The sequence below is a fragment of the Moschus berezovskii genome, chromosome 11, assembly GCF_049115385.1.
Source record: "Moschus berezovskii isolate FMDL1 chromosome 11, NW_MosBer_1.0, whole genome shotgun sequence".
Taxonomy (NCBI): Eukaryota; Metazoa; Chordata; class Mammalia; order Artiodactyla; family Moschidae; genus Moschus; species Moschus berezovskii.
Window position 1 is genome coordinate 7,730,961 of NC_142470.1, and position 18,538 is coordinate 7,749,498.

The 18,538-nt window shown below is 47.8% G+C and overlaps 1 protein-coding gene across 6 annotated transcripts in view; it reads right to left on the reverse strand.

The window, feature by feature from the left end:
• Positions 1 to 17,927, reverse strand: part of SPTAN1 (spectrin alpha, non-erythrocytic 1) — a 58,810-nt gene extending 40,883 nt beyond the window's left edge. For 5 of the 6 annotated variants that reach the window (XM_088841113.1, XM_055401151.2, XM_088841112.1 and 2 more), the window contains exons 1-7: positions 15,200 to 15,247; positions 7,081 to 7,320; positions 5,942 to 6,067; positions 2,106 to 2,246; positions 1,775 to 1,921; positions 350 to 483; positions 39 to 183 (exon numbers count right to left, since the gene is read on the reverse strand). In XM_088841113.1, the coding sequence (XP_088697239.1) occupies positions 39 to 183; positions 350 to 483; positions 1,775 to 1,921; positions 2,106 to 2,246; positions 5,942 to 6,067; positions 7,081 to 7,320; positions 15,200 to 15,232 (966 nt within the window). In that variant the 5' untranslated portion in view covers positions 15,233 to 15,247. Of the gene's footprint in view, positions 1 to 38; positions 184 to 349; positions 484 to 1,774; positions 1,922 to 2,105; positions 2,247 to 5,941; positions 6,068 to 7,080; positions 7,321 to 15,199; positions 15,248 to 17,803 lie in introns of those variants that run through there. The other variant, XM_088841111.1, reaches the window with a different exon arrangement.
• Between the last annotated feature and the right edge of the window lie 611 nt (positions 17,928 to 18,538).

Genomic DNA, 18,538 nt, shown 5'->3' on the forward strand with positions numbered 1-18,538 from the left:
GTACCTCACTTACACAATCAGCTGCCTTCCAAACCCACCTTGTCCTCCAAGGCAGCAAGATCTCTCTCCAAACCCTCGTGTTTCCGCAGCAGAGCCTGGACGCTGGCCAGGTCCCGGCCAAAGTCATCAGAAGCCATTAACTGTTCCTTCTCCTTAATCCAGCTGATGGTCTCGTCCACATCCCTGCAACACAGAGGCACCCGTTTGTCTGTAGCTACGTCACCCATCTGGGACTGGGACACTACACGGGGCTGAGACCCAGTCAGCCCCACACCTTCTTCAACTCCCCGTAGGCTTCACCACACCCGGCCGGGAGATCCCATTCCTGTAAGCCCCCTCGGCTTGGTACCTGTTAAAGCGTTGGACCTCCGCTGCCCCGAACAGCTTCCCCTGCCGCTGGAGGGCCAGGCCCTTTAGCCGCTGCCAGGCCGCGTTCACTTCATCCTGCTTTGTCTTGATCAGCTCCTCCTCAGGGTGCTGCTCCTGGGCCAGGAAGGGCAGACATGACACTCAGACCCGCACCTGTGGTTCCGTCACTGCTCACCTGGCCTTGGCTCCCTGACACGTCTGCCTCAGCAAACCTGACTGTTCTGAAGAATCACTGGCTTTTTGTGTGGAATGGAGGGAAGCTCCTTCCACGGAGCTTCATTTCTTGTTCTATAAAAAGGGGAGAACCCTTGTCTGAGCCCAGGAGCCATGTGGTGCATCTCCAAAGCGGTTCTGGACATCTGTAGCAGCCCCTGCACTTGACACCCTGCAGCAGCCTGTGTGGGCGCCTCAGGAAAGACTACTCGCCCGTCTGCTCCAAGTTCAGAGTGTCCGGTGTCATGAGGCTACAGAGAAGCATGCCTGTCCAGAAACATGCCTTTCAGATCTGTTCCTGACTGCACACTGGAGACATTCCTTTCAAAGTCTCCAGACTAAAGACACTCCTTTCAAAGTCTCCTTCCTCATTTTGTCTTGTTTAAAGAACAGGTAAAGTGATAACGCAAAGCACTCCTGGGCTGTGGGACACCCTGTGGGATCTGGGGTTTGGCCCGCCTGCTCTCGGCACGACCTGGGGATGGCCCAGGATCCTGAGGATCCCATGATCCTGTCATGTGGAAGGCGAGGTTATGTCTGAGGAATGCTGGTTCTCCTTTCATCACTGAGCCAAGAGGAAACAAGTGCCAGTCCTGAAGGGTCTATAGGTTTAAAGTTTGCACCCCCATCCCCCCAAATCAAGTTTTCCCTAAAGCAAAAACTCCTGCGGTCACTGTAATGGACCTCTCCGGAGCCCTGCAGGGTGGGCAAGGGTAAAGTAGCAGCGATAGGCGGTCCCACGTCCCTCGGGCTACAGAGCTCCCAGGAGTCCATGGAAGCTCCGACTCAAGAAGAGCATTGAGGTGGCGGTGGACGCCTGCCAACCCTCTGCAGCTTTCGCCACCACACCCTAGTCTGAGAAACCCTGACGCCCAACTTCAACAGCCCATAAAAGCTTCACCAAGCCCTACCTGAAAGTGGGCGGAGGAAAGAGATCAAATGAACTCTGCCCTTCCTGCCCACAATCACAATTTAAAAAGCGTTTTCTAATGTAGGAGTGAGCAATACTGCTGCCTTACTGAGATCTAAACAGGACTCAGACATTCTTTCTCAAAACCTGCTCACCCAGAAATCAGGTACCTAATCAAAATTTTCCTTCTAGAAAAATTAATGAAGTTGTATCACATTAATGTTAATATAAAGGCAGTTAACATAATGCTGCTATGAGAACACACAGCACTTTCCCATTTACCTGAATGAGCTTGGCAGCGAACTGGTTCACTTCATTGACTCTCTCTTCGTGGGCAGCCATGTCTGTCTGAAACTCTTCGAATTTCTTCTGTAACACCTCCACGTGCTCCAGGTCCTGACCCAGCTCCTCAGACGTCACAATGGCTTCCTGTTTGGGGACCACAGCAGAGCCAGAGTCACCAAGACACACGCGGGCACAGTGGCTCCCAAAACCCATCACGAAATGGACGCCGGAGGGGCCGCAGCCACTTCAGGGGATGTGCAGTTTACTGTGTGCTCCTCTCCTAGTTAGGAGGTCAGGGTCATGGCATTTCCCTCCTGCTCAAATGTACCTTGTCATTGATCCAGTCCATCACGTCCTCACACTCCCGTAGGTACTGCACCAGCTTCTGGGCCTGCAGCAGCTTGATGCCTTTCTCCCGCATCTTCTCCAGAAGCAATTCCCACTGGCGGTGCAGCTCCATCAGACGAGTCTGGAGGTTAAAGAGCCCAACATCCCCCTACATGAGAGCCATGTCTGGGGGACCTGGCTCCTCCATGGAGCTCCAACCAGCTAGACACCTCCCAGAGCTCTGAACCAGTCTTTTTCAAGATAATGCCTACACTGAAGGGAAATGGTAAATTGAACTGAGAAGACGTAAACACGTACACTTCACAGTGTTTGGTAGGTCTTCAAGTTGACCTACCAAACAACCAACCTCTTGTAAGTATGTGTATTCTAGTTTACTCTAAAGAACTTACTTGTAATTACCAATTATTATTGATATATTATTGGTAAGTCTTTAGGTAATGTTTTTAGTTCTTATTAATTGTTAAGCTATGAAGGTGAGATTTCTAGGTCAGAAGACTTGGGGAGGGAAAGATGAGGTGTCATTGAGGAACGGCAGCAGGAATCACTGAAGGGTGTGTGCTGAATTCACAGAGGTAAAGTGGAAAGAACAAGAGGTCCTGGAGGCATCATACGTGTAAAGAAATAAATATGAGGCACAAGTGAAGAGGAAAACCTTAGTACAAAGGAAAAAGATAGCATCCTGAAACACAGTCAACATTCAAAGAGGATTCGTGGCCTAAGTTGTTTTGGTGCTTCTGTGAAAAGATACAGCATGTGGTACACAGTTCATCCCAAGAAAGGCTGACAGCAAGCTGCACCCTGGTGGCAGCCACAAGTCCAAACAGTCCCTTCCCAGCATCTTGGGTTCTCATAGCACAGCCCTAGTAAAGACTCGTCAGGAACTGGAGCAATTATCATCAGTTCATGCTTAGGCGATGTGTTCTGGCATTCTAACCCAATTTCAGGGTGTTGATTATGCCTACCCAAGATACTAGGAGTTTCTGGGTCACACAGACAGAAACGAGTGACACACACACCCCACCAGGAAAGAAGCCTGGGGTCCACCCATCGTCGATACGCCACTCCCCACAAACTGAAAGAGTGAAAGCCACATTAATATACAGGCGAGTCAACGTGGGTGGATTCTCTTAGAAACAAGTACGGGTAGTTCATTTGAAAGGAGAAAACAGTGGGAGGAAAATAAATGCTCACACAATTCAACTTCCACCACGACAATCACTTTCATCGCAGATGGTTAAACTGGAGTCCACCAATGCGAAGGAAGTGACAGGCATTCCCAGGCAAGAGGGGGAAAGGCAACCAACGGCAAGTCCATATCCACCTACTCGGATGTGGGAGCCAATGTGGGTGGCAGTCACTATGGGGCGCCATGCCGTCCTGTATGGTGTGAAAGTCTAAACCGGTGACAGACAGGTTATCCAGGACATGGTCCCTCACACACCACCCACCTTCCTCTGTGACTACTGACTGATCAAACTAGGCTACAGAGTTACCAGGCCAGAGCAATTACCAAGCGGGATGACTGTAGGATCTGGGAGCATGAACACAGGGATTCTATGAGAACCTTTTGCTCAGGGGAAAAAAATTTCTTCATTAACTTTTTGGCCTTACTGCATGGCTTGTGGGATCTTAGTTCCCCGACCAGGAACTGAACCTGTGCCCTCAGCAGTAAAAGCATGGAAGTCTTAATCACTGGACCACCCAGGAAATCCTCACTTCACTCAAATTAAAATGGGGTCACAGAAGGCTCCAGCAAATCCTTCCTTACAAGTCAGCTGTCAGTCCCTCACATCTCTCGCTGCCACATCCTTCAGGGAGAACCGGGGCCAGGCCTGTTTCAGGACTGAGCAGTTTTCCCACTGCTGTGTGTTCTCATTGTGTCAACACCGCAGGTCTGAGAGAGGCCAGTTTCAGAAGCTTACTGGCGCGTGAGAGCGGGAGTGGGCAAGGCAACAGGTGCACTGGGGAAACGCGCAGACAGCTGGCGGGGTGGAGCGGAATTCCTGGCTGACTCAGGTGGGTTTCTCAACAGAGACCTGAGCAAGCAGGAGCAGCTCGGAGAGGCAGTCAGGAGAAATTAAGGAAAGCAGGTAAGAGTAAAACATGGGCTGGGAAAATAAAGCAAGTAATTGTGACTGCAGAAAGAAGGGAATAGATTCAAATACTGGTTCTGGCTGTGGGAATCTGGGCAAGTCACTCAAACTTCTAAGCCTCTGTTCCTACCCTTCTAGGCTACAGTTCCCTCGCAAGCTTCCCATGAAGATTAGAGATAACGGACGTAAAAGTCCTGGTGAAGTGTTTGCACCTAAACGGCTGCTCACAGCTTCTCAACAAAGAGTAGCCAGTACTTTCTAATGCTGCTTTAATAAGATCTCTTAAGAGGGAAGAGGGGGCTGAAGGGAGCTCTGGGTCTCCTGGCCCCGGACTGATTACTAAAGCCAAACACGTGATCTGTATCTCACATTCCCTGCCTGTAACCTGGTTAAACTAGCCCAGAGCAGCCCCATTCACTCTGGCTGATTTCATTTACAGCAAGACTATACACAAGAGTAGGGAAATGGGCAGATATATCTCTAATATTTTTGGCTGTGCCATGTGGCATGCAGGACCTTAGTTCCCCAACCAAGGATTGAACCCATGGCCCCCTGAAGTGGAAGAGCAGTCTTGACCACTGGACCACTAGGGAAGTCCTATGTCTTTGTATTTAATTACAGAGACGTGTATTACACTGACCAAATGGGCTGAATGTAGTAATTAAATGACTGGTCATATGGCATTTAGAATTTACTTTTACTTCCTATTTACAATCATTCCTAGTTAACAGTTTATTATTAACAATATAAGGCTAAATGCAAGTCTTCAATACGAGACTGCAGAGTATATGAGAGCAAAAGAGACACAAGTATTTACTGCTGAAAACCACGAGATGAGATCCTAAGGGAATGACGTCCCTGCGGATGTTCCACTATGGATCTCACTCAGTGAACTGTGGAGGAAGGAACATCTCTAGCTGGGGCTTAAGGATGTAGCTTCCATCTCAGTCTTTGGGACTGCCCTGACACATCAAGGACTGAAAAGGCTGGTCCCTCAATGGAATGAGACCTTGGATAATAAAGAACAAAACACGCAGATAAGAAAGATATCAAAGACAGAAGAGAGCATCCAGTCATGAGAAACTAAGTCTGCACACCTCACCCTAAAGAGCCTTGTTTTCCCTTAATACCGTGGTATTGGCAATGTCAAAACAAAATAGAAAAAACTAATTATGACCCCCAAACCCAATGAATGGCACCCAAACAAATCAGACAAAGAGTCTGAGGACTCCTGCTTAATAGTCAGTTACGCAGCCACGGTCACTGACCAACAGGTACCACACTGTGAGGTCATTCCTCACAGCCGGACCTTTAACAGGCTTGCTGACCAGACCTCAGTAAACCCTCCTGGGGCAAGGCACCAAGATCCAGAGAGCGAGCTTCCTGACACAGAAACTGATGGTGTCTGTGATTGATCCTACTCATCTTTGTGTCCTAATCCCTAAATTCACTCTTCTTTACAGTCTAACTACATCCTTGTTTGTTCTATAAGGAGAACATTAACTTCCTCACTGAGTACATGCATGCTTGTTTACAGGCACATTGAGTCTTTGTATTACAAAGGCAGGATATGGGGAGCTTCATTAGGGTACTTCACAAATTCCTTTAAGAAACCAGGAAAATCTATCTCCCCAGGAACCCAAACATATGGGTAAGCATTAACCTACACCCATCCACCAGCCAGACAGAGGCAGGCCATCACGCCAGCAGGGCCCCAACTCACCCGGATGGTTTCGGATGCAAAGTGCCCTTCTGAGATCATCAGGTTACCGGTCTCATCCAGCTTCACAATGGCGCCCGAGTTGGCCTGCACCTCAGCTTCGAAGGCTTGATGCTTCTGTAGCTTGCCCTGCCGGTGGATCGTGAAGTGAGCCACACCTGCCCTTCGGCATGCCTCATTCTGCTCCCCACCCCCCACACCCCCTATTAGTCCTCCCCTCCTGCATCCCACTTCCTCTCACGATGGACCCTCACCTCAGCATACCATCCATCCCCCTACCACCTCAATTACTCCAAAGCTCCGCCTGCATCTACACCTGCCCCTTGAAGCCTGGTCACTGAGGATAACAACTTGGCAGACAGCAAGATGTTACAGAATATCCTCATTTGCTTCTCTATCAGGAAACTAGCCTTTACGGACATCCGATCCCTCTCAGAGGTACAGAACCATACTGAGAGCTTTTTCTTGACTACCTGATGAACTGAGAGTTTATCCTTGACAAACCCACTCACATTAATTCATTACGTGACACTTTTTTTTAGCTTGTTTTAGAAGCCATACTCTGATTGACTTGATTCACGACATTCCATTTCTCAGTACCTCTGTTTAATCACATGCAGAGCTGGGCAGGGCCTGCCCCTGTACCAGCGTTCATCATTTTCTCTTCTCAGATGACTCTGGCATAATAAAAGAACCATGGGCACAACCACTGCGCCACTTACTAGAAAGAACTCTCTCACCAAAGTCAATTAGAAGAAAGCTTTTGTCTTTTTTTAAAAAACAGCTTTATAAATTTTCACCAGCAACAACACTGTGAGTTAGCATACCTGTCTCAAAAACACATACTCCAAGAGATCAACCCAGATCTTTCCTGAAAAAAACTGAAGGATCACCAATGGTTGCCAAGCAGTGGACTGAGAAACATCAGCTGAAAGCATCCCCACAAGAGAAATAAGAACCTGCAGGATTCCACATTCATGCTCACTGATACAATCACTGAGGGCTTTTCAGAATCATGAGTCAGTCCTTCCTGATGTCTGGCCTACATTCTCCCTGCCACTCTATCTCTCAATGTCATAACTCAGTACCTATCTTTGTACAAATTTTGAGCAATGACATTTGAGCTCACATCTCAGACGCACCTGCAGGTTGGTTGGGTCTTTGTAATTCTCATCTGAGGCAATCTGAAGCTTCTCCTGAATCCATTTCTCCAGCTCCTCAGCATCTCTTTGGAAAAACTGGAATCGGTAGGAGTCTTCAAGCTTCTGGCGCCTCAGGGTCGAGAGCTCCTTGAAGCGGTGGTATCTGTCCAGGACCTGCTGCCGCCTCTCCTGGATGTCCTCGGCTGTCTCCAGCACTTTGACCCCGCTTGGGTCCATTTTCTGAAAAGGCAGCAAGCCCTGAGGTAAGCGTAAGACACTAAAATAGACTGAATGGAGATTTGACGGAATTAGCCTCTTGGATGGAAATACACAATTCTGAGGGCCTGAGCAGATAAATGAACTGAAGGCCGTCACTTCTCAGGATTTAACAGTGAAAACCAGACCCCATGCTTCGCAGAGAACAGCTGCCCACATGGGCCCCTCAGAGGACACCTCACCAGCACTGAAAAGAGACCAGGTGAGAGATGTGAAGGTGAGAACTATGATCTGTGCTGTCAATTCTACAGAGCTTTGAGAATTCAAAGCAAACACCAACTTTGGCGCTCAAAGAATTACTGAGAAATGCAATCAACAGTCCTTTCATCTGGCCTGTGCATTTCATGGTGTGGAGATTAGAGAACATTTACTCTCAACTCAGCTTTTCCATCTTTCTCCATCTCTGCCTGTTACTCAGTGAAGAAAAGGGAAATGATTATAAAGTAACAGTCTTTTCTCAGTGTTAAAAAATAAAACAATAAGTCCCCTTAAAAAAATTAAGTAACTGAGTCTTTAACATAAAAAACCAATAGAATTTACCTAAAGTAGTGGATTTCTCAGTTATCACAAAAAAAATCAATCCTACAAGTCTTCATAGGGGTGCCAAGAGCCTGGGCAGTGAACAGGCTTTACTTCCTCTGAGTGCACAAAATTAAAAATCATAGTATATATTTTAAAACAACAAAAAAGGTAAGATGAAAAATTTGTCCTACCTGACTCTTACCTGCTCCAGTTAACCACAAACTCATGCCAACTGAGTAGGTGGTACTTCCCCACAGAACTCAATCCACCTCAACTTTAAACTCAGGTTTCCAGAAAGTTTCACCACACTTTAATGTCAAAAAGAAAACCTGACCTATTTGTGGCAGAAAACAATACTTGCTCATCTCAGGGATAAGCCATTTTATCCTCTAACCAAGGAAGGACGCCCAGAAGGAAACAGGTGCAGACTAACAACGAGCAAGTATCTTGTCAGTAACACGTGACCTTGTCTGAGAGGCCTTCCCGCCCTGAGCCCAATTTCCCAGAATGACTAAAAATGCCAGGTGATCGTGAGATGGTCCCAAGACCCTTCTAACTTTATATTCTACAAAGAAGAATCTGTGACTTGGTGTTAAAAAAAAGAAAAAGACCAGATAAACTTTATGGTCTCTCCAGTTGTTTTTGCATAATTTATATAAGACAGAAAAATTGTGCTGCCTGAGAAACATTTGAGAGCTCTTCCCGTGATCCTGCTTGCCTCGCCCAGCCAACAGGAAAGGATTAGTGGGTCAAGGATTAGGTATGGAGGCCCCTGTGTGCTTCCACTCCCTGCCCCCACCGGCTGGGAGCTAAACAGCACTGCTGAACTCCGGGCAGTTTCCAGCTCTTAAGAGTTCAAGAGGTTTCGAGAAAAGCACGGGTACGCACCCAGCCAACTCCGAAGACTATCTCTTTGTGAGGAGATCTGTCTTCTGAGGGAAAAGAATACGATGGCACTTCAGTCCTATCACCCACCATCCTTCCAAGTTCCTCTCCACAGAGCAACCAGTTATTTTTGTTATTTTCCTACCACAAAGTCCAATTTGTTTGACTGTGAAGAGAAACAGATTCTTTGCCACGTCATTTCCACGTTTTGAAACCTTTCCTGGCTCCATCTCAGAGAGGAAAGAACCCATCTTAAACTTTAGCTGGACCTTCCAACTAAAGGTCAGCTGGCCCAACACACCTGACTGGTAGGTTTCACCCATGCCCCCCGCCCTCCCTCTTGGCACAGAGAAATACCCTCCTCCCAAACATATGATCCTCTCTAAAGACTCCAGGCCGGTTGTTCAGGCTTCCTTTGCCAGAATCTTCTGTCTTTCCTTTATCCAGATAATTCCCCTTCAGGTCAGTACGAGCTGAAATGAGGAACTGCAGGATCTTGCCTCCTTACGAAGCTGCACTCGCGCTTCTTCCCTTCCTCCTTCTCGGATTTAATCACACTTCTCTGTAGATTTACATGGCACTTGCACATACTTCCCACGGTATAATTAAGACTGAGCAACACAATATCTGTTGTGTCCTGATTCCTAGCAGACAGAGGTCATTAACAAATGGTTGCTAAGTGCTCCTGGAGTGGCAGCCCCGAGTTCACTGGTGAAGATGGAGAGCTCGGTAGTCCACCTGGGTCTCATTTTCCATATTGTCCAGGTTAACAGATTCTGTGACTGAATGAACTGCTGAAACGTGCTGACTGAAGCTACGCCACGGGGTGTCAACCTAATGACCAGACCTGAATTACTGAGCCTAGGCGACCCACACCCAGGACGGCGGCACTCTTCAGCTAGGCAGGGCCAGACCTTAGGAAATCTGGCTCGAGAAGGCACAGTTTTGAGCATCTGGTTGCTGGTGGGAGGGGTTGGGGGAAGGGAGAGTTAGGGAGTTTGGGATGGACGTGGACACTGTGCTATACTTAAAATGGATAACCAACAAGGACCTGCTGTATGGTAAGGGAACTCTGCTCAACGTAATGTGGCAGCCTGGATGGGAGGGGGGTTTGGGGGAGAATGGACACGTGTATGGCTGAGTCCCTTCATTGTTCACCTGAAACTATCACTACATTGTTAACTGGCTATACCCCAATACAAAATAAAGTTTAATTAATAAAAAAAATTTTTTTTAAAGGCACAGTTCTGTATCATGAACAGATAGCCCATGTCTGAAACAGTAGTTTCTATTCTGAAAACAGGCTTCAAGAGTCCTTCAAACCAAAAACTGAGGGTGGTCTGGGCAGAACAGGGTGGTTCTCGCTCACACTGCAGCCCTAGATTGTCAGCCTCTTTGGGAGAAGGTTGACTTCTGACAAGGATCTTGACAAGAATCACTGCCATATCTGCCACATTTACTAGAATGTAAACGCTTCACTCATTCACCTGTGTTTTCTGCTCCAGGCAGATCTTGCATCAGACTCCCTCACCAACCCTGGGCGGGTCCACTTCCCTGACCAGAGTTCCCTCTCAAATGTTCTTTCAACCCCTCCAAGCCTCAGGCATCTGCTTTGTCCTCTCTGCAGTCCTGAAACAGATGCCTTCACTCCCTCTCTCCCCCTCTTAGAGCATCACCACGTCCCATTCTGCCTTGTGATTACTGTTTTCCCCTTGTGTTTTGGTAAGTTCTCTAGGGAATTCCCTGGTGGCTCAGGTGGTATAGAATATGCCTGCAGTGCCGGAGACCTGGGTTCGATCCCTGGGTTGGGAAGATCCCCTGGAGGAGGGCATGGCAACCTACCACAGCATTCTTGCCTGGAGAATCCCCATGGACAGAGGAGCCTAGCGGGCTGCAGCCCACGGGGTCACAAAGAGTTGGACATGACTGAGCGACTAAGCACAAGAACTGGCGAATTTGGAGTTCCTAACAATGGCAACCCACTCCAGTACTCTTGCCTGGAAAATCCCATGGATGGAGGATCCGGGTAGGCTGCCGTCTATGGGGTCACTAAGAGTCAGACACAACTGAGCGACTTCACTTTCACTTTTCACTTTCATGCATTGGAGAAGGAAATGGCAACCCACTCCAGTGTTCTTGCCTGGAGAATCCCAGGGACAGCGGAGCCTGGTGGGCTACAGTCTGTGGTGTTGCACAAAGTTGGACACGAATGAAGCGACTTAGCAGCAGCAGCAAGGAACTATTTAAAAAAAGACCCTAATCTTACTCTCTGACCACAGAACTTGGCACCTATTTAGAGAGTCAATTACACACTGAACTTAGAAATAAAGAAGCTGCTGTCACTTCATTATTAAGTGATCAGGAGAAAGAAGGTCATCTAATAAGCAAGTGGTAGAGCTAGGGTGACCCAGGATGCTCTGGTTCCCAGAAGAGCATGCTAGAAACAGCGATTCTAACATGATCAGAGCTGATGCTGTTACTTTTTAATTCCTTTTGCTACTGCTTATCTTTTCCATCCCCACCTGACAGGAGGAAAAAGGAAGGAGGATAAATGAATTATTTTATAAAAAGTCAAAATTAATTTTTTTGAGATTGAGTCTTTCCTTTTTTTAAAAGTTTTTTTTTTTTTAATGTGGACCAGTTTTAATGTTTTTATTGAATTTGTTACAAAATTGCTTCTGTTTTATGCTTTGCTTTTTTTGGCCAGAGGTATGTGGGATCCTAGCTCCCTGACCAGGGATTAAACCTGCAACCCCTGTATTGGAAGGTGAAATCTTAACCACTGGACTGCCAGCAAAGTCTCAAGATTGAGTCTTCTTAAAGTTAGTAAACAATTAGGGTTAAGAATAATTTATATACTTGCTTTGTTCTCATCTCTCCGGAAACAGTTAAGATGGAGAAACAGTAGGAAACTGTGTGTCTACTTTGCTTGCTTATAAAATTTCCAAAGAATGTACAGTTAGTTATGCATGTGACAACAGCCCCACTGTGTTTGCCTTTCTGCAAGATGTCCCAGTCTTTGGATCAACATCTATGGTGTTTGTCCTGCGACCCGTTATCATAGGATTCACTGCACTTCCTTTAGGTGTCATGGAAATCTCTGACCACATCTGGAAGCAGCCCTTTACGATGGATTAAAGAATGCCCAACATAATACTGCAAAGGGTCTCCGTGAGCAAGCCCCCCTGCATGGGTTCCACTTGCCCATCTGACCTTACCAATCCAGGGAGACAGTCCAGCGAGGCCCTGCTGAAATTAACCAACCTAAAAGGCCCTCTTTGTCACCCCAGTGAAGTAGAACAAGTCAATTCTATACCAAGTGCTCTGGGCAGGCAATAATGGACTTTTCTTTCCTGCAGTAGATCAGCTGACATCAGGAGGTGGGAGCTCTGCCAAGTCTCCAGGGAGCCGGGCATCTGCAAGCCAGTTGCACTTTCCCTCTACTGTAATCACACCAGACACCAAAGACAGGTTCGCGGCAGCTCTTGCTACCCTACCCCTTCGCCTGACAGGGAGCTGTCCCTATACAAGTTCCAGTTTCTCTGGCTCCGAAGAGGGTCATTTCCACAGGCTACATTGAACACCAGAACAAATTCTGTATGGACAACAAACTATTGCCACTCAAAGGCACTACGACCTCTGGCTCAAAACTCTGAGAGTTGGTGGAATTTTCTGCCCTCCACCAGGGTGCTGCACACACTGCAAGGACTCCACCCCCAGCCAGAAATTCGCAGCTGACTGATAAGATGACTCCACAGAGAAAGTTCTGAGCTGTTCCCAGCCTTAATGGGATTAACACCTTTTGAGAGTTAGAAAGGAAGACTTTGGGAAATGTGCCATTAAAACACACACACACACAAACCAATCTTCAACCAAACAGACCTATCTACAAACTCCGCTAACTGACTAAAGACTGCAAAGGAGCCAAATTCCAGGACAGTGATCAACTGACTGCTTATCTCAAAGCACCAGGAGGATTCTGATTTTGTCAATCAGGTCTATGTTTGTGGAGAGTGAAGGAGGGGAAATGAATGGCTGGATGTATTCTCTGTGTAGGGACAGCTTCCCATTTAAGGTAAATGAAAGAAAAAAGGTCAGATTTTGGCAACTAATTATTAGAGAAGACGGGCTATTTTTAAATGCTGCAATGCAGCAAGAGTGTTAGCTGCATCATTCAGCAAGTAATGTGCATTGAGCACAGGGGATAACACAGGAATTACAACTATGTCCTCTATTGTAATAAATAAAAAGGACTTGTCAGCATTCGTACAACACTGTTAGATCTCTGGGAAGAAAGTGGGTGTCTAAAGATGTGAATCTTGGCTAGAAAGTTCTAGTTCAATCCAAAACCATGCATGAGAAGGATTCCTCATAACCAACACCAACTTAATACACATTATCAACTTGAAATGATTCCTACGAAAGAAGCTGGCCATTAATTCCTATCTTTGTCTTCCTGATGATCATTCACAGACAGCTATTTGAGGCAGTCCTTGGTACCTAGAGAATTCTGTAAAGCCTTACCCTAATCCACAGAGGCTACAAAACCATGGTGTGAGGGGAGGGGTCAGTCCCTGGAGAGTGGGGAGAGGGAGTGGGAGGGAAGGATACTGTTAAGCAATGGAAAAGACTGCAGAGACGTAAACTTTCAAACCAAAGGTCAAACATTTTGAACCTTGCACACCGGGCACCTGCAGTGAAACAGCAGCTTAGGACACCTTCACGCGGATCTCAGAGAGTGGAAGAATCCAGTCAGGAGAGTTTCTCTATGGAACCTCAGAAGAAAATACAATTGTGTCCAAGGCTAGAGGAATCACTATTTGGAACCAAAGGGTGGGGACTGCGGACATCTTAGCGAACTGAACATCTTAGCCAGCTGAGCTTGCCGTGAGGACAGGGGCGTTTGGAGCACTACAGAATGAATTCATACCCCAGGCAGGACACCAGATATACTTTTTTTTTTTTTGGCGCAGGCAAAGGGGTTTTCAGGACTAACAGGATGAGAGCATTTGGCTCTACGGAAAAATTCATAAACATCACCCAGAGCAAAAGGTGAGAGGAAGCATCCATCGGTTTTATGTTTGTTGCTTAGTCAGAGCCCAAAGGCGCAGAACCAACAATGCCCTTTCTCCCTGGCTTAGAAAACCAGCACATTTCCAAAGCTGGAGAACGACATCCATGGATGTGGAAGGGCTCCCCCAGGACAAAGCACCAAAGAATTAATTAGTGCCAGCTCCCATAAAATTTGCTGTTAATCGATTCTCAGATTAAGTGAATTGACTCAAAACCAGCTCAGCTACAGATTTTAGTGGTAGGCCTGAGGGTAAGCAGAGAGGTAACTAGTACATAACTTAACAATTTCAACCATGGGAAAGTCAAAAATATTTTTGCTTAAACCACATTCCAATCAGGATTGTAGATCTGCACATCAGCCTTCAGCTTGGTTAATTCATTTTAACATGTTAGAAGGATTCTGCAGAGGTGAGCAGGGATTCAGCTTAAAGCAGCAAAGATTCATTCATACTGCACTGCATCAAAATCCAGAAACATGGTTGAGAAAACTTACTCCTGAATGCCTCAAACACTACCTTGCTGCTACTTACCTTTTATAACCTGTAAAATTCAGATGAGAGGTATTTAAGTGCAAAATACTGTTACTGAGATTCAAAATAAGAAAAAGGTATCATGTGCCCATTTTTATAAACCTTGCTTAATTAACCAGTCTGATTTATAAAAGGGCTTGCCTTGGATTTATCACCCATAATCACAGGAAATTTGCAGTTTAAAGTTCTGCTTATGGAATATCAAGACACTAATTTTAAGCATTTCTCTTTTGGAAAAAGGTCCAATTTAGCAAACACTCAAATACTGTACATGTATAAAAACATATATAGTGAGCTTTTTTTTAAACAAGAAAATGCAAGCTCCATTTCATTGTAAGAACTGTGGCAAAAAAAAAGTAAGCCAATGGAAACAGGGAACAAACCCAAGTTTACAATATTTGTCAAACTGAAAAACACTATTTTTACATGTTTTCAGATTATACTTTCTAAGTATCTAAGGTAACGTGTTTAGTCTCTTGGTTCTTAAGAACCAAGTAACCATCAATTAAAATAAAATAAAATTAGCAAACACTACATGCAAACACCAGTAGGGTGGTAAGAAATTAATATATTCATGCCTTAATAAGAGGAAGGTAAAAAAATAAAAAGCTTTGCAAATTTGAGAATAAATCTACTAAGACTTTTGTTCAAGTAACAGCAGAGAAAAAAACCAAAAGCCCATACCCTATGCAATCTGCTTAACAGAAAGATCATGCAGGCAGGGATTTTCCCCCCCCCTTAGGATCATTCAACCTCTGTGACATATATGTGTCTTCACTGCAAGCCAGGCCAAACTGAAAAAGTAACACATCTCCTGCATGCTGCTCAAATACCTGGACTCTGCGTTTACGAAACGATGACAGCATGATGGAAGAATGTGGTGTCTAAAGAGGGAGCAGGGAGAGCAAGACAACAAGCTTCTAAGGGCAAACTGAACACAGTGATTTCAAAACGAAGAACACAGATCCTGAAAGATACATGAATACAGGTACAAATCAAATTTCAGATATTCTCCCAGCGCCCTTCTCATTCTACAGAGCTTCTAAATCCCACTAGGGACTTAAAACGTGAGAAAGAACCAAGGTTCCCTGGTATTAGCAGAGGTGCTGCCTTGGCCAAGTCATATCATCTTCTGGGTCTCAGTCTCCCCCTTTTCAAATAATTCTGAATAATACTGAATATCTTTCAAGTTACAGAGATCTAACCTGGGCCTAGTTTACTGGGACAATTCCTTTACAAAACACTATTTCCTGTTCAAAGCCCCTTTGAAAGGAACATGCAAAAGGGGTGGAAGGGAGGTACAAGTGCAGCTGTTTGGGTCCACTGGCCCCAAGTGCTCACTCAGTGTGCCTCCCCCGCATTCCTGGAGTCAGCATTTGCCATCAGGAAGCTGCATTCTGCTACCTACTCTGACCACAGCTGATGGACTGCAGCAGACCCGGCGCATGACTAGCAGAGTCCTCGCATAGCCCACGGAGGATAGATTACAAGGCCGGCCTCGCGCCCACTGTCCTTAGCACAGGTTCAGCAATGCCAGGACTGTGGACTATTCCTGACACCCACTTCTCAGCACCTGCAGTCGGCAGCCCCCACAGACGGAAGAAGGCAGGTAAAGGAAGAGCAGAGGAAATTCTAGCCCAGGGAACCCAAAGATACACTTAAAAACCAGCCCTCCCCATCTAAACTTGCTCATCAGATTGCTTGACAAGCTCATATTCGGAGCCTGTGACGTATCAGGTTTCTCTAATTATTCGATTACTACAAACACCCTGCCAAAGACCAAAAACATATCAGAGAAGGTTACCCCGCTGATGGCTTACTGCATCAGCATGTCCAGCAGAGAGCAAATCCACCTTGTGAGTCCCGGCTCTCCATTTAGGTCCCTGGATAGCAGCTAACACACTTTGAGGGTCCCTGGGAGTAATACTGGCCCAGTTACTAAGAAAGGCTTATAGCTAATTTCCTGCAGAGGCCTTTCTGCAGCACATTTCTAAAACTTGGACTTCACATTTCTAAAACTTGGACTTCAATCTGACCTTTCAAAAAGCTGACATTAGCTGCAAACAAAAGGGAAAATACATGACTAGTTTGATGAGCTGGAACCTTGGCTCCATGGCTTCACACAGCTGAGTGTTCCCACTGCTGTTCTTCAGATTTTCTGTTTCCTGGCTGCAGACACCCCCACCCTTCCATCTTTGATACATTCTGTTTTAGTTAAGTCCAATTGCTATGACGACGCCATTTCTCAACACATTATGAAAATATTTCATATGCTCTCTCTTCTCTTCTTCTATGACAGCCATCACGGTAAGTTCTTCTAAAATACCATGAGGAAGACAGAACAAAGAGCCTACGTAGTTTAGGATCTATTATATAAAAGAGATTTGACAAGGTGTTGCACCATCTCAACCCAGCTTTCTGAGCCATTTAAGCTTTTAATTTAAAACACATTCAACCCTTAACTTTAACAAGCCCTTTGTTTAAAATACATTCTATCCCAGTACATCAAAGAGACTTTTCAAAGCAATTTTCTCTGGGAAGCCTCTAAACCAAATTCGCAGGGACGTCTTTCAAACAAAAGGCTGCTCTGTCATTCAACACCGGCAAGGCTGCAGAATTTTATACAAATAATATTATGCCCTCGACTCAAAAGACTTGGTCTCTCGGCAAGGGGCGGGGGGGGGGGGACTCAAAGCTATTAAGTTATTTGATTTGGGTCTCTTACAAAGTCAAGCGCCGCATTTTCTTTCTATCTACACGCAAATAACAGTTGGGGAAGGAAAATATGTTTATTACAGGAAAGAAACGGAGATGGCCAGTCCTGGACCCTTCGGCGTCCACAGAAGGCCAAAGAACCGCCACAGAGGATGAAATTAAGGTCAAAGAGCCCTTTACTCCCAGCTTTTCCTCGTTCCAGGGCTGGGTCGGGATTGCTGGCGGAGAGCTGGGAAAAGGAGCTGCAGAAGTCGCTCCCCACCAAGGCAAGGGCCTGGGGGCGGTGAGGGGGGGCGGAGTGCGTTCTGACAGGAGGAAGATGGGAGAAACGAAACGTTCGGGGCCACACAGCCCCCGCCCCACCTGCGGCTGCCGGATGGGGCCGGACGGGGCCGCAATCAGGCTTACGGGGCGGGCGTGGGGTGGGGTGCGGGGGGGGAGGGACTCGGCGGCCTCGCCGCCCCTCCGCCCAGTCAATGACATTCCAGCGGCCGGCGCCCAGACTCGGCCCCGAGGCTCCTCCGCAGCCCACGCACCGCCAGCCGGCCGCCGCCGGCTCGCTCGGCTCCCCGCCCCACGCTTGAGAGAGCGGTGAGGCCCGCCAGGCTCACCTGTCCGCGCGCCGGCCCCGCCCCGCCTCAGGGGCCGTCCGGCTCCCCTCTCAGGGATCGGCCGCCCTCGGGCCCCCTCCCGCCCCGAGTTCGTCCCCTCCCCTCTCTCACCGGCTCCTGAGGGTGAGGGCAGTGGGTGCGTCGGGCCGGGGGCGGGGGTGCTGAGGGAACTGACGGGGCTCTGCGGCCTCCGCTCCTCGCCGTTCCCTTCCGCAGCGGGTAGTGGCGGCGACGCGCGCGCCCCGCCCCTTTTATAGGCGGCCGCGCGCGTTCCGGCGGCGGGCGGGCGCGAGCGCGGGGGAAGCGCCCTGGCGCGGCGCGTGGGGCGGGGGGCGGGCTGCGCCGGCGAAGCAAAAGGGGCGGAGCTCCCGCCTGCTCGCCGCCCGATCACCCGGCGGAAAGGGCCGAGCGCACCCGGACGGAGCCGAAGCTGCGATGCAGGGCGGTGGGAGGATGGGCGAGGAGCGCGCACACCACGGGTGGGGGGTTGATGGTGCAGTTGGAGGTCGCTGCCTCCGCCCGGGCTGGTGGAGATGCTCCAGCCGCACCGCCCTCCCCGCAGCTAGCATCCTCCAGACCTGCCCCTCCCCGCCCTGCAGAAAATCTTCTGCACCCCCACCCCTCCGCCCCTGGGAGCCCTTCCAGGACTGCAGTGAAGGGCGGGGCAGGGCCATTGCTGCAGTCGGCCTGGGGATGCTGCGCGCCCCAGCCGGAAAAACACCCAGTCCAGAAGGGTGAGATCACTCGTATGCTTCTCTTCTTCCCGTGCCCTTTCCCTCGGAGAAGGCTTGTGCCCGGGACTCAAGTCGGCTTTCTATCTGGTGAGGTTGGGGCAAGGATGCAGTT